Source organism: Caenorhabditis remanei, chromosome III (genome assembly GCF_010183535.1).
Source record: "Caenorhabditis remanei strain PX506 chromosome III, whole genome shotgun sequence".
Taxonomy (NCBI): domain Eukaryota; kingdom Metazoa; phylum Nematoda; class Chromadorea; order Rhabditida; family Rhabditidae; genus Caenorhabditis; species Caenorhabditis remanei.
In genome coordinates this window covers 10,326,505-10,339,849 of record NC_071330.1, presented here as the reverse complement: position 1 = coordinate 10,339,849, position 13,345 = coordinate 10,326,505, and the positions used below count along the sequence as shown (strand labels likewise).

The following is a 13,345-nucleotide window of genomic DNA, read 5'->3' as shown; positions in this document are numbered from 1 at the left end:
ATTGTTTTGAGTTTTCGATCTACTCAATTTCTAGAAATATCATAGCCATCACTTACCAGTTTTCTGGGATTTTCCCTTGGATCAAAAACTGAAGAAATCGTTTCCCAAAATCTTTTCTAATCCTTTTCCGGTTCAAAATGAAAGTTACTAAACAAAAGATTATGTGGGTGTCTCGTTCTAAATCGAGCTTAATATATGATTTATTTTGAGAAATGATATCAGAGATTCTCCCATAAAAATAGATTCGAAAACGTGCATAATGAGGTCAACACATTGATCCGGAAGCTCTTAATCTAATCCTTCTTGGCGACTCGGAATTCGGATTTTGAGCGTTTGCTGAGAAATTGAATGAGTCGTGGTATAAATCAGATTTACAATGAGAAAACTTAGAAAAAATCTAGACTCGAGAATTTAAAGGAGGACTGAAGTCATATTTTTTTATTTCAGATTCTGATACTTCAGAAAATTCTGAGCAACTTTCATCATTGGAGCATGTGCTAAAAATCGCTCTAAATGCCCTAAATTCACGTTTTCCCGGCTCAAAAGGAGCCTAGGTGGAAGAGTTTTCACACGCGAATTTTTGCCCCCGTGTAGTCCTCTCGGACAAAATTATTTATTTTAATTTCTCGATTTTTCGTTTTCTTGCTTTTTTCAACAAAATTTCGTGTTTTTCTTCTTTTATTTACGATATAAAGTGAAAAAAACACGGAAATTTGTTGAAAAAAGCAAGAAAACGAAACATCGAGAAATTAAAATAAATAATTTTGTCCGAGAGGACTACACGGGGGCACAAATTCGCGTGTGAAAACTCTTCCACCTAGGCTCCTTTTGAGCCGGGAAAACGTGAATTTAGGGCATTTAGAGCGATTTTTAGCACATGCTCCAATGATGAAAGTTGCTCAGAATTTTTTGAAGTATCATAATCTGAAATAAAAAAATATGACTTCAGTCCTCCTTTAAGCATCAATGGAAACACTGAACTAAAATGACCTCGAACTACAGTTTTAACTGTTTGTGTTTCGGTTCTTCTTGTCATTTTTTCCGATTCGTGTGAACAAGAGGAAGAACAGTTCGACAAATGTTACTCGTTATTTGTTTAATGAGGAACGAAAAGCTCAAAATGGTTCAAACGAATCACAAGTTATAACACAATTCAATCACAAATAAGTAGGAAAAATTATATGAAAGAGAAGGAATATACATGAAGCCGTAAAGAAAATATTCATATTTACAGATTATTTAACACATCAAGCGAATTGCTCCATGACTCGAACCAATCAGATATGAGCAATTAAGGGGAAGCGGAAGAACTGCAGTGGGAGTTCCTGGTAATTCATCAGGGCGGATCTTAGTTTCTATTTGGAGCTCTCCACTATTTCGGTACACTCTGAAGACATTATAATTAAAAGATGAAGAGGAGAAGGAGGAAGAAGCGGCAATTACCTGAGCATGGAACCAGTTTGGAGAGTGACCAAAGAGTTGTCGGTCAGAACTGCAGCGCTTACAGGATCTTGAAGTTTTCGGACAATGTGAGCTCTCGGGTTAGTTTCCAGAAAAACTCCACATTCATCAGCATCACACACGAGAAGTCGGGAATCACTCAGCCAGTTCACCTGGAAAATATATTAAGCTTCTTGGATCTTAAAATATTATCGGTTCACGATGCCGGAATTTTTTTTAGAATGGTATCGTAGTTGAAAACCAATTTTACAGTAAGAAACTATTGTTTTTCACTTGTTCAACTACGAGACCATTCTTAAAAATTAGATATGCCCCTAACTCGCCCGGCACAGTGTCGTGAACCGATAATAAAAGAAAGCGCAGATCATTGTTTGAAAATTGTAACAATTATGTTTTTTAACTATGAATTCAGTATTATAGGAATATTTAATTCTCCCTTTCTCCGTCTCATTTATGGGATTGGAACACTATAAATTAAACCACTAAAACCATCTAATTAACTTCTGCCCGCGTTCGTTCCCTTCTGTCAATACGAAACCAATGAAACAAATGAACAACAAAACAAGATCATTTGAAATCCATACATCCCATAATACCTATATTCTAAATTCGAGAAATTCTGAATTCATTTGATGATAAAGTTGTTCTCTGGATATCGGAACTCATTTTTTATTCCTACTTCGGAATTTAGAAGTCAAGAAAAGTGAGAAAAACGATGACAAACCGAAACGGTGTGCGTGGAATTCGTTTGAGCAAGAGCATTGATCTTTCCGTTTCGTGCATCGAGAATTGCGAGAGTTCCGTTTGAGAGAGCAACTGCCATTTTGTTTCCTGAATAAGATATTGAGATGAGAATCAAAAAATTAATACAAACCATTATCTCTGACTGTAATTGCTCTTGTTAATCCAGGTCCAGGAGACACTTTCAATTCACACGTCCATCCACCAACTCTACTATCGAATAGTTTAACAGTGGAATGGAGACTACAAATAGCCGATAGAATGTGTCGATCGACATTCTCAATTCTCATTATATTTCCACCATTTCCCTCTTTCGAGTCCCATTCTAATTGTGCCAGCAGTGTAGTTCTAAATGGATCCCATACATGAAGGACACCATCGGTGGAGGCAATTGAATTATCAGCCAGAATTGTGACATCGTGTACAGATCGAGTGTGATTTGGATATGTCCATTGACAACCAATCTCATCTTGTTCCGGTTTTATAGACCAGAGTCTGGAATAAGACTTTCATAACAAATGAATTAAGGAAGTGCTTACTTGACAGTTTTGTCTGACGAAGCTGACACAAAAGAGTTTTCATTTGATATTGCAGCGAGCTTTCTGATTCTTTCCTGATGACCAGTGAAGTTACAAAGGGATAAATGATCGAATCGGTAATTGCTACAAAAACAGTTTTAGGTACTTCAAAACGTTTCAAAAACCAACTCGACTCCGCAAACAGCTGCTGAAACCCTAGCACACCAAACAGCACTCAATGATCCAGAATCGCACAAGCTGCAACATAAGAAGTTCTCCTCTTCTACGAAACAAGAAATTACCTGAGGCCGCCTAAACTGTTCGCAGAACTGACAGGACTAGAAGCAGATAAAGAAAACAGACGGTTTCCAGAAGACATGCTTCCAAGAGAGTATGCTGTGAATGAAGAAGGAGGCGAATGGGCCATTTGTGATGTTATATTTGGAGAGGACGATACCGTATTTGATATGAATGGAATCAAAAATGCAGGATCGTCACAAAAAGAAGAGAGAAATGGGACTCCCCACTCTTTGGCAAATTTGTCAACGACATCTTCAACCATCCACAATGGAACTTCGAAGAGAGTATTTTCAGGACTTCTTCGTCTCACATTTATTCTCAATTCTTCATTTGTTTCATATATTTCACTGAATGTTGAGAAGATCAGTTTGAAAGGTTGACTTGCGTAGATTCTAGAGTTCTCTGTTCCAATTTTTTGAGTTATCGAGTGGAGAAGTTGACAAACCTGGAAATTGTATAAAAATAATTGAAGAGATTTCTGATAAATACCTTGCAAATGACAATGTTACGCACTCGGACGGACGAGAATTGAAAGCTGACATCAAGGAGAATGGTGAGTACTCGATATATCACTTTTTGTATGATGAACTCCTGTAAGAAAAAAGTGAAACTGGAAGGGATCTCAGTTTAAATCGTACCTCCAAGTAATTCATAAGTTGATGATCGGACATGGATCGAATCGAAAGTTCAACTATTCGAAACACGGATACAAGTCCTGGCTCGAGTTGGACAGATGGTCGTTTGTGAAATTGTTCGATGAGATCAACACAGAAAGGAAGAAATTGAACAGTGATGAATGTGACAGTGTAGGTCAGCACTATTTCCGACAGCAATGATTCGATTCTAGAACATGTTTCGTCTCCTTGAAGGATAACACCAAACACTGATTTTGGTTCTTGATCAAATCCAACCAACTCGAATCCTTCGTAACAACTAGCCATGATCCGGAGAAGATTTGAAGAAATAAATTTGGCACAGATCACTGGTCCATATCGCTTCGCAAGCCACATGATGCTCTCTTTTGCAACAACTGATCTGTCACAGTTCATTGATGCACTTGCTTCAACAATCGGTGGGAGGAAAAGATCTAAGAATGTATGAGTTCCATAACAAATGGAAACGTGCATTAGGAAGCGACGATCGAGAAGCTGAAATTGGTCACATGATTTGTGGGAAGTTATAACTGAAATCCTACTTTAACTGAAGTTTCACATTGTATCAGTTCAATCATTGGATTAATAAGATCTTCAAGTGCTGATTGACTCAAACTTCTTGTAATTACAGGCATCAATCGATGAACTGCTTGAATACATGCTTCCTCATCTTCCAGTAGTTGTTGAAATGCAGCAACTACACATAGTTCCATATGATCACATAATCTAATCGACTTCTTTAAACTTTCCACTTCTTTTATCAGTAATAATTGTGATCGTTTTGCTGAAAAGTTGAAATTTAGATGACAAAAAACCTATAATTCTTACAAAACGGTGGGATTACATCCAAGTTTCTCAATAGATGTAGAGAGACACATTTAGAAAACTCTTCTGAAAAATTGGAAATTGTCGTTGGAATATTAAGTCGTACGGAGAGGAAGAATGCAAATTCATCACAATCTGGGAAATCTTGATTCAAATTCAAAAGAAAATCGAAAAGTTTTCGGTAGTTGACTGGAATTCGATACGCGAATAGACGAATACATCGACGGATATGATTAGGGTCGTCGAATCGACCAACTAAATGTGGAGCTAACACGATTTGGGCCATCATTTCCATCAAAGAAACCATCGACGAAAAATATGTTTTATGACGAAGACGCTGAAATTAGTCTCGTTTTCGCTGGAGGAGAATGAATTTTTCACTTACTCGAACTTTTTTTATTTTTTGAAACATTTGGCAATGACTGTCTTCATCAACACTTTCTTCGACATCTTCAATTGTCTTCTCTTGTAGATCCACTTTCATTCCGTATCCAAAAGATTCCATTTGAAGATGATAAGAGTCGCTTTTCGGATTCTGAACTTATTTGTTATATAACATATATTTTTTAACAAAAGAGCAATACATAATTCGACGGGATTCTTGATGGATGGGGTCTATTGAAAAGTTGAACCATTCCGTTTGTTCGCAGACCTCGACGATTTTTCTCAACAAAGCAGAGATGAAGGTTCAGGGAGTTTTTACTGTCTTCTATAGAAAGCTGAAAACAAAAAAGGAATATTAAAAAAAAGGTCAGATCTAACATTGAATCCAAAAACTAAATCAATCCATCTATGAAGATTCATCGAAACTTCTTCATCCTCCAGCATTTTCCGGTGCCAAATAATGAATTCTTCAGGGGAGGATACAAATTCTGGGTAACGGAGATCTGACATATCCGGGTGACAAGATTCTGCAGTATATTACTTTATGACTGTTATCACAGACTAATTGTTACTGAATATAGAGGGATCATCGTAAAACTCTGGAATACATTCATCTGGAGTCCATTGAAACATTCGACTCATAGTTGATGGATACTCTTCTGGAACCCATTTTCTCCGTACATGACGACACAATTTCTCTTTCGATTCAACGCGAGCACGATACACCATATAGCCAATGTCGGAAAGAAGTTCAGGAACATGATGAGATGGTTCACGAGAATACATTTCTCTCAGTTGATCGTCGCCTTTACATAATCGATATTTTGTCCGATTCAACTGTCGAAATCCCGAATTTTCAGATGTGAAATCACAGACCCATGGGAATATCGGATGATTGTGAACTTCTCCCCTCACTCGCCCAGTTATCTCATTGAGATAAGTCAAGTACTCATAGTTCGTCCATTTCCTTTTGACCCAGTTTGCAGTAGCTTCGTCCAATGGAATTACGGTACTTAAAATATTAAAAACGTTTTTTTTTCATAATAAACAAAGCTTACATTTTCGACTGATGATCTCCTTCAATTTTATCTAAAATCGGTCCAACCACATTGTATTGAAGCCAAAGAGAAGGCAAACACCGAAAATGTTTTGTTTTGAATTCGGGTGCTATTTGCCTCGAGAACAATTGAGAGTACAAATCCAGAAGGTTTTTGGATAGAAAGTGGACTGTCTGAATTGAAGGAAAATTTATATAATTTATAATGTTCAAACCTGTAAACTTCCATCAGGAATATTGCTGTAAGAATGGCGAAGAATAGTTTGTAGATCAATTTCTTCTTTTAAACTTTGTCGCTTCCCGTAAATAATAATTACATTTTGAGGAGCTGTATGAGCTATGACTAAGATGGGCAAAACGTTTGGAAGAATTTGGAGTCGTCGAAATGTGACTGTATTGGTGTTTTTCTGAAAAATCAAGATGTGTTAAATGAAACTTGGTTTAAAAAATTTACATCTATGTGTGAGATAGACAACTTTTCTGCAATTTTATACCAGTCTGAAATCCAGTTAAAATTGTTCTTCCCGGATGATATTTCTTCTTTCACTTTCTGATGTTCTTCATAATCCATCAATGGATCAAATGAAGTATTCAATCTGAAAACACTCTCAAACATTTGTTTTAATTTGCAAATCTTACAATCTTTTGAACTCTTGTTTGACTCCAACTGTATCTGAACGATTTGTGAGCCATCTTATTTCAGCTTCTAATTGAACTGATTCAAGTTCTATGGGATTTTCGATATTTCCAGACGCCCATTTCGGAAGAATATTAGATAAGGCTTGTAATTTTGATTCGTTCCATTCAAACTCAACTTCGGTCATAAAATCTGAAAAATAAGAATTCGAACAATTATTAATCATTAGATTGAATAGCGATTATAAAATTTATCGATTGAATGACTTGTTTATATTTCCTTCTGCCAATTCTCTGCTCTCATTTAAATAAACAACTCGAGAAAACGATTTTATGAGGGACGAAAAGTGAAAACTTGTGTGTAACATACTAATCTTCATTAAGCTTATAAAATGAAACGGAAACATTAAAAACAAACAAATAGGGTCAACAATTTTTAATCTAAATCCTAATTATCTAGAGTTTTACAATTCCAAACGGATGCTAGTTGGGAAGAATACATCGAGTTTCTTTTGAGTCCCACGGATTGTAATTATTCTGTCTGTCAGCTCAGCATCTTTTGGTGTTGGATTACTGGAGATGTAGAGGCGATGAATGTACGACTGAAATAGTTATCATTTGGAAATGAAATTTTACCGTTATCCCCGATTCAAAATGTACTTACCGGTAGAGATGTAATTTTAAAAGAAATAGAATTTGCCAGAATGTCTGTGTTATAAAACTTCTCATCGGTACTTCTTCCGACAATATTCTTCGAACACCGCTTCAATCCATCAGATACCACTCCAAACCGTCCAATGTCATTACCGCCCATTCGGAAACGAAGTTGCGAGTAATCATTCATCTGCTCGTTTTCAATCAGAAGTTCAGCACCTTTTGCATCAATCTCGTGCTTTTCTCCACACTTGACGTTAATAATTCCAGTGTAGTCTTTTTGTGCTGAAGGAAGATACAGTATGTGTAATGAGAAAGAAAAACCAATTTAATATTAGCTGAGCTATGCAAAAAGGAGGACATTATATGAAATTACCATCATTATTCTTATACTTCGGTGTCCCAGTCAACACGTGCCACCATCTCCATGTTGGTGCCTGAATGACTGGTTTCGGTCGACACTTCTCACATCCTGAGCACGTCTCCTCATACTCCACGTGGCATTCAATTGGACGTGGTGATCTTTTCAGCATCTCCCAAACGTAGGCCCACCGTCTTTTGATCACAGAGAAGTACCAAAACTTCTTGCGAGTGTCCTCAATTTGTCTAAACCATCCAGCACTAACATCTCCGAGACCGTATTCAGGTGCCACCTCAGAGTTTTCCGTTGTCAATTCAAAAGCAAATACACTTTGCTTCTGATCCTCTATGACGGCCATAGCAGATTCACATGCATGTCGAACGTCTTCTGATTTCTCGAAAACAGTCGGAATCATTCGTTTCAGCCACAGATTATCATATCCGCCAGGATAAAAACCGACAGGAAGTTGCGCCTTCTCTCTGAATATTGACTTATACAGTTCGGTTATACAGTTCGATTATTCGATGTTCCCCACCTATTTCTGAAAATCCCAGTCACCACTTTTCCTATTGTTCCATCTCCACCCACAACGTATAAAACATCAGCTTCTTGTGTATCCACGGCTCCAGCCAACGCTTCAAGTTGGGCTTCGTTATCCGCCTTTAATAAACGAGACAATTAAAATAATCCGAGTATTTTTTTTTAATGTAAAACTCACTTTGACAACATCCACTTGAACTCCTGACAACAGGAACAGTGGTAGAGCATTTTTATTGAATGCGTCGAAACAACTTCTGGAATTTCCTTCGACATTGACGAGAACGAAAATTCGTTTCGGGCGGTCTTCCGCTAGAAATAATTGGATACTTTGATGAAGTTTTAAGACTTAAACTAACGCGAAACAGTTTTTTGTCCATATTTCACTGCAATATTGGCATAATGTTTTCTTATTCCTTGGTTCTTATCCCATCTATAAACCCAATCAGCTCCAAGATATCCGAGAAACGATATGAATATTGCCTTCTTTTTATGCTCATACAACGTCTTCGGTATTCTCGATATCTTTCCGATTATTTTTGACATCCTGAATGTTCTCCCTAATAAATTAGTTTTTTTTTCTGTCTCGATCCAAAAATCAATCCGGCTTCTTGTAACCATTCATTATTCTAAATAAACACTAAATCAAAAATGAAATCCATTCAACATTTTATTCTCCAGTAGTATGTGATTGAAAACTAGCAAAATCTATTACACTAGAGAAGCAAAAAACAGGAATATGCTGAAGCAATATTTCAGATAAAATATACGATTGCAAAACCAAAGGTATTACAAGATTAACGAGGGAAATTATTAGATGGGGAGGAAAGTGAAGAAAGTAGAATAAACCGAGAATTTAATTAATAGGGAAGATCTGAATTCAGTGATTGAAGTACAATTATCGAAAATAAAAATACAAATGTGAATTTTTACTGTTCACATTTCAATTGCTTTGAGTTTGGAAACATTTTCTGGGTTTTTCAACGCGAAGTAAATGAGATCGACACAGGCAACAGCGTCTTCATACGAATCGTGTCCAACAGCATCTTCATTATCACCTTGAATCATTCTCTTGAGATATGTGAGGGTTAAAAGTCTCAATGAGAGTTTGGTGTTCGATTTGCTTGAAAAAATAACCGAAGTATCGATCACATTCTTGTGAACAATTCGCATCGCTTTGAAATCAGACTCGAGAGATTGGCCGATTAAGACAGTCTCGGAGTTTACGAACTTGAAAAGCTTTTGATGACACTGAAAATGGAAACATTAATTAAAAAATGTTTTGAATACTTACCGTTTGGAGTGTATCTGTTGCCTTCTGAACATCTGCCATTGTGAGTCCTGAGAATTCCGTATTCGGATCGATAACTTCCGTTGGTGGTTTTACGAAAACGTCCAAAACTTTCACATTCTGCATATCAACCATTGTCAAACGAGCCAAGGCAGGTCCAGCGATCGTGTAAACCATTTCACAATCGAGAGCGTAAGCCTAAAGATGTAAAACAGTTATTAAAACATAGTTTAAAAAATATATGAATAACCTTGTTGGTTCTTGGATCATTATGGGATGAAGGGCGTGGGGTAGAGACAAAAGTTGTAAGCTCTTTTTTGAAAAGCTGGTCGAAAACATGAACATCACTGAATTTACAGCCAGGAGGACTGAACTTAGTTTCTTCATTACAGCAGGTGTAGCGCTTTTGGAATGTTTCTGAATCAAACAAAACAAATCAGACTGAAAATCTCACTAATGTTACTACTAACCTTTTTTTCCATTTGAGGATTTTCCTCGGTTGTGGTATCGGCAGATATCTTTCTCGCGGATAATGGTGCCGTCAGGATTGAGTCGAAAATCTTTGTTGCATCTGCTGCATGTACGAGTCAAATCATAGTCCTCAAGGAACAATTTTTTATTTTGAGTATACTGATTTTCCGCAATCGTAGCTCTCTTTGGATGTTTGTTGAACAGTGGATACCCATTTTTTTCAAGATCGTCCTCGGTCATTTTGAGTGGTTCAAGCAGTGGACCAAGTTGTTCTGAAGTCATCTTGCGATGATCAATGTGCACTTTTCTTCCTTTTTCGACAGTACAATTCTCCTTAGGTACACCGGTGAGGATTTGTTGATGAGAAACAGCTGAAACTCAAAAAATTAGTGGTGAAACAAAAACTTTTTGATTGTATTTGTCTGTTAAACTTGCTTCGTATTGGGGTTCTTGAAACTTGTTGTGGAGCTGGTGGTGATGGTTGATATACATACTGTGGATATTCCGAGTAATGAGGGACCGGATCAAAAGAAGTGCTCGGATAACTAATATAGCACGGAGATGGAGCAACCCAGTATTGCATGGGAACAGGAACCGGTTCTTGATAATAAACAGGGTAGTTCATATAAGGAGCATAACAGTAATCCTGCGTTGGTTGCATTTGTGGTTGCGGAGCCACCGTAACCATTTGATTACTGATATTTCTAAAGGGTGGCGAGCCCGAAGAAAAGTACATTGTCAAGGTAGGTACCCACTCTGCAAACCGTGCACTTTGATACAAAAGAAGAGATAATTGAATATGAGATACGGAGAGAAGAAGACAGAAAGAAGGGTGCGAACCTTTTCGAAAAACGCGCCCAGACGTTGGGGTACATTTGAACGAACGACTAGGAACAAAACAAAACGGTTAAACTTTCGGCCGATAAACAAAAACACATACTGCCGTTATCAGTAAAAAATGTCGCGTTGACTCGTGAAGAAACACATGCGACAGGAGAATTAAAGCGGCACAAACGAGTGTAGGTATGAATCGATAAGGTATATGAACTATCAAATGTGCGATGAATCCAATCACATGGCTTCGATTTGCGTGAGAAAGTTCATTAATGTCAAAAATATCAATTGAAATGAATGTTAGAATCATCGAATGAAAAAAAAAACATGCGACTGTTTTTCCCCGTATTCGGTGAATTTTTTAATGTGAAAAGACACTTTTGAATATAAGAACCATTCACAGAAATACATGGAAGGTCTTGTACTGAAATAGGAAAGAACGCATTTGCCTTGGAGTATACAGTATGACAATGCAAGAGAGTGCAGACAACGATACACCAGAGAGATACCAGACGCTACGAGCAGAATAATGTTGGGTCATTCAATGAACTATATAATCGTTTCGTTATTGTCTGAGATATTGCTAGTTTAAAATATGCGGAGTTCGAAACTGTTATTTATCCAATTTAAAATAATAATAAAAGTTCCTACAGTATCGCACATAAAACACTTTCAGATTATGTGCTAATAAAAGTGATTAATCCTGATTGGCAGCATTTTTAAAGTATCTTCTATGTGATCGATTCGAACAACATACTGAATGCAGATAATCTAACAGTAGAAGAAAGAAAGCGTGCGTATTGTGTGATTTCTTTTGGTATGACGCAAATTCGTTCGAAACATGAAGAAATAGAAAGGCCTGGGAAACGTTTCGTTGTTGTTGGAGGTAGCCAAGGGTGTAGACATTAAATGAGAAAGAAGGGACAGCAACATGTTGCCAAGCGCAGCGAAACAGAAAAGAAGAATATCTGCGAATACGGGCTGAAGCCATTTTTTCGGCAAACACATGCACAAAGTTTGCAGAGTTTTGTAAACGACTTTATGCGCTTCTCACTACTTCCTCGTATTTCACAACCACATTTTACCCACCAGTCTCCTTACAATTTTCATCTACTTATTTGGGGTTGTGATATAACTTACCGTTTTTGTTGACTTCGATGATTCCAGAATTGCATTCTTTCCGTAATTTCTCAATTTTGTGCGCAGCATTAGTTCTATACTTCTGTTCATTGGTAGGGTGCAGTGTGGCAATCTCGAGCTCAATTCTCTGTGCTTCTTCAGAAGGATTTGGTTTATGTCCTTCCAAAAGAGCACTATGAATGGCATTGATGGCCCATTTTCTGAATTTGACGAAACTCTGAAACAGCCGGCAATAAATATATTAATATAGAGGTAACTAACTCTTCCTTTTGTTGGATCAAGATAATCTGGCGGCGGTGGTGGTGGAGGTAGCCTTTTGACTGGGCTCCCAACTTCTTGCTTGATGGTAACTCGTTTGAAGCTCGATGAAGTTGAACCAGATGCTTTAGATGTTGCCGCTGGACGTGAAACTTGGTTTATGTTTAATAACTTTTCCAGTTTATTCATTCGAAACTTCTCTAGATCCGTTAGTGACTTCTATAATGAGTTTTGTAAAAATGGAGGAAATGAAAATACTGAACAGGTACCTTCGCCTTGAGTGAATTGTATTCTTCACGATCCTTCTTCTTTTTATCAGCCGATTCTTTTTGGCGTTTCGCTTCTATTTCAGCTTGATTTGGACGATTCTTCGAGAGAGGAGGCTTTGAAGTTGTTGGACGATCTCTAGACCCCCCTGGTACTGAATTTGCATGAGCAGTTCTCTTAGCTGGTATGTGAACGCCGTCGTCGTCCCTATCATCAGATACAGATGGTGTTGCACGTTTCTGAAACTGATCAGATGGTTTCTTAGTTTCATGGGTTGTTGTATTACATTTAACTGAACCGCTTTTTCTCGTCTGTTATCTTTTCGCTGCTCCTCTCGAGAGCTCCGTTCATTGCTCTTCGGGGTTTCCTGGAATAGCAAAGTTTTTGTCACATCTGTCTTCTTTTTTTCAACGAGCAAGCTATAACTAGTATTTTGAAAAAAAAACCTCATTCTCAATCATATTGGTGCATTCCGTATAGGATTGTAAATTAATAAAGCAACATGATATATCGGATATGTACATGACAATCGAGTAGAACATGTGTGAAGCGGGGAGAGCGTTTGTTACATAAATAGATGTCATTCCTTTCTCCTCACCTTGACTGCCCGATTAAATTGGTTTATTGTAAAGCTCAATGATTCATTCAGCGGATCAATGACGGACAGCTCACTGCATCGTGTGCGTCTACCTACTCTGGCCTGATACTGATTCATTCTCTCTAACTGCGCCAGCCGTACTTTTTCTCGATTTTCTTCCTTGGTCTTCATCGATTTTCGGCGCGACGCTGCTTTCTTCTCCTCTGACGTCATCGGTTTAGACGGGGTCGATGGTCCTGCTTCTGAACTGTTTCTGTGCTCATCCACACTTTTTGACTTTCCTTTTCTTGTCGGTAAACAAACGGGAGAATCTCTTCTTTTTTTGACTGGAGTTGGACTTTTGCTTCTCGGAGTTTGAC

General features: G+C 37.6%; 2 protein-coding genes across 2 annotated transcripts; both read right to left on the bottom strand.

The window, feature by feature from the left end:
• Positions 1 to 1,239: 1,239 nt before the first annotated feature.
• On the bottom strand, positions 1,240 to 6,763 carry GCK72_010517 (uncharacterized protein; the record flags this gene model as incomplete). The annotated part of the gene is made up of 19 exons (XM_053727908.1): positions 1,240 to 1,387; positions 1,444 to 1,613; positions 2,186 to 2,292; positions 2,336 to 2,697; positions 2,742 to 2,864; positions 2,910 to 2,978; positions 3,023 to 3,465; positions 3,510 to 3,611; positions 3,659 to 4,168; positions 4,216 to 4,457; positions 4,502 to 4,835; positions 4,884 to 5,033; positions 5,083 to 5,217; positions 5,261 to 5,409; positions 5,455 to 5,894; positions 5,941 to 6,113; positions 6,257 to 6,346; positions 6,394 to 6,535; positions 6,579 to 6,763. 19 exons carry the CDS (start codon positions 6,761 to 6,763, stop codon positions 1,240 to 1,242), a joined length of 4,074 nt encoding a protein of 1,357 aa, XP_053587485.1.
• A 276-nt stretch (positions 6,764 to 7,039) lies between these two features.
• On the bottom strand, positions 7,040 to 8,673 carry GCK72_010516 (uncharacterized protein; the record flags this gene model as incomplete). The annotated part of the gene is made up of 6 exons (XM_003110973.2): positions 7,040 to 7,177; positions 7,240 to 7,514; positions 7,606 to 8,069; positions 8,126 to 8,250; positions 8,309 to 8,439; positions 8,487 to 8,673. 6 exons carry the CDS (start codon positions 8,671 to 8,673, stop codon positions 7,040 to 7,042), a joined length of 1,320 nt encoding a protein of 439 aa, XP_003111021.2.
• Positions 8,674 to 13,345: the final 4,672 nt, after the last annotated feature.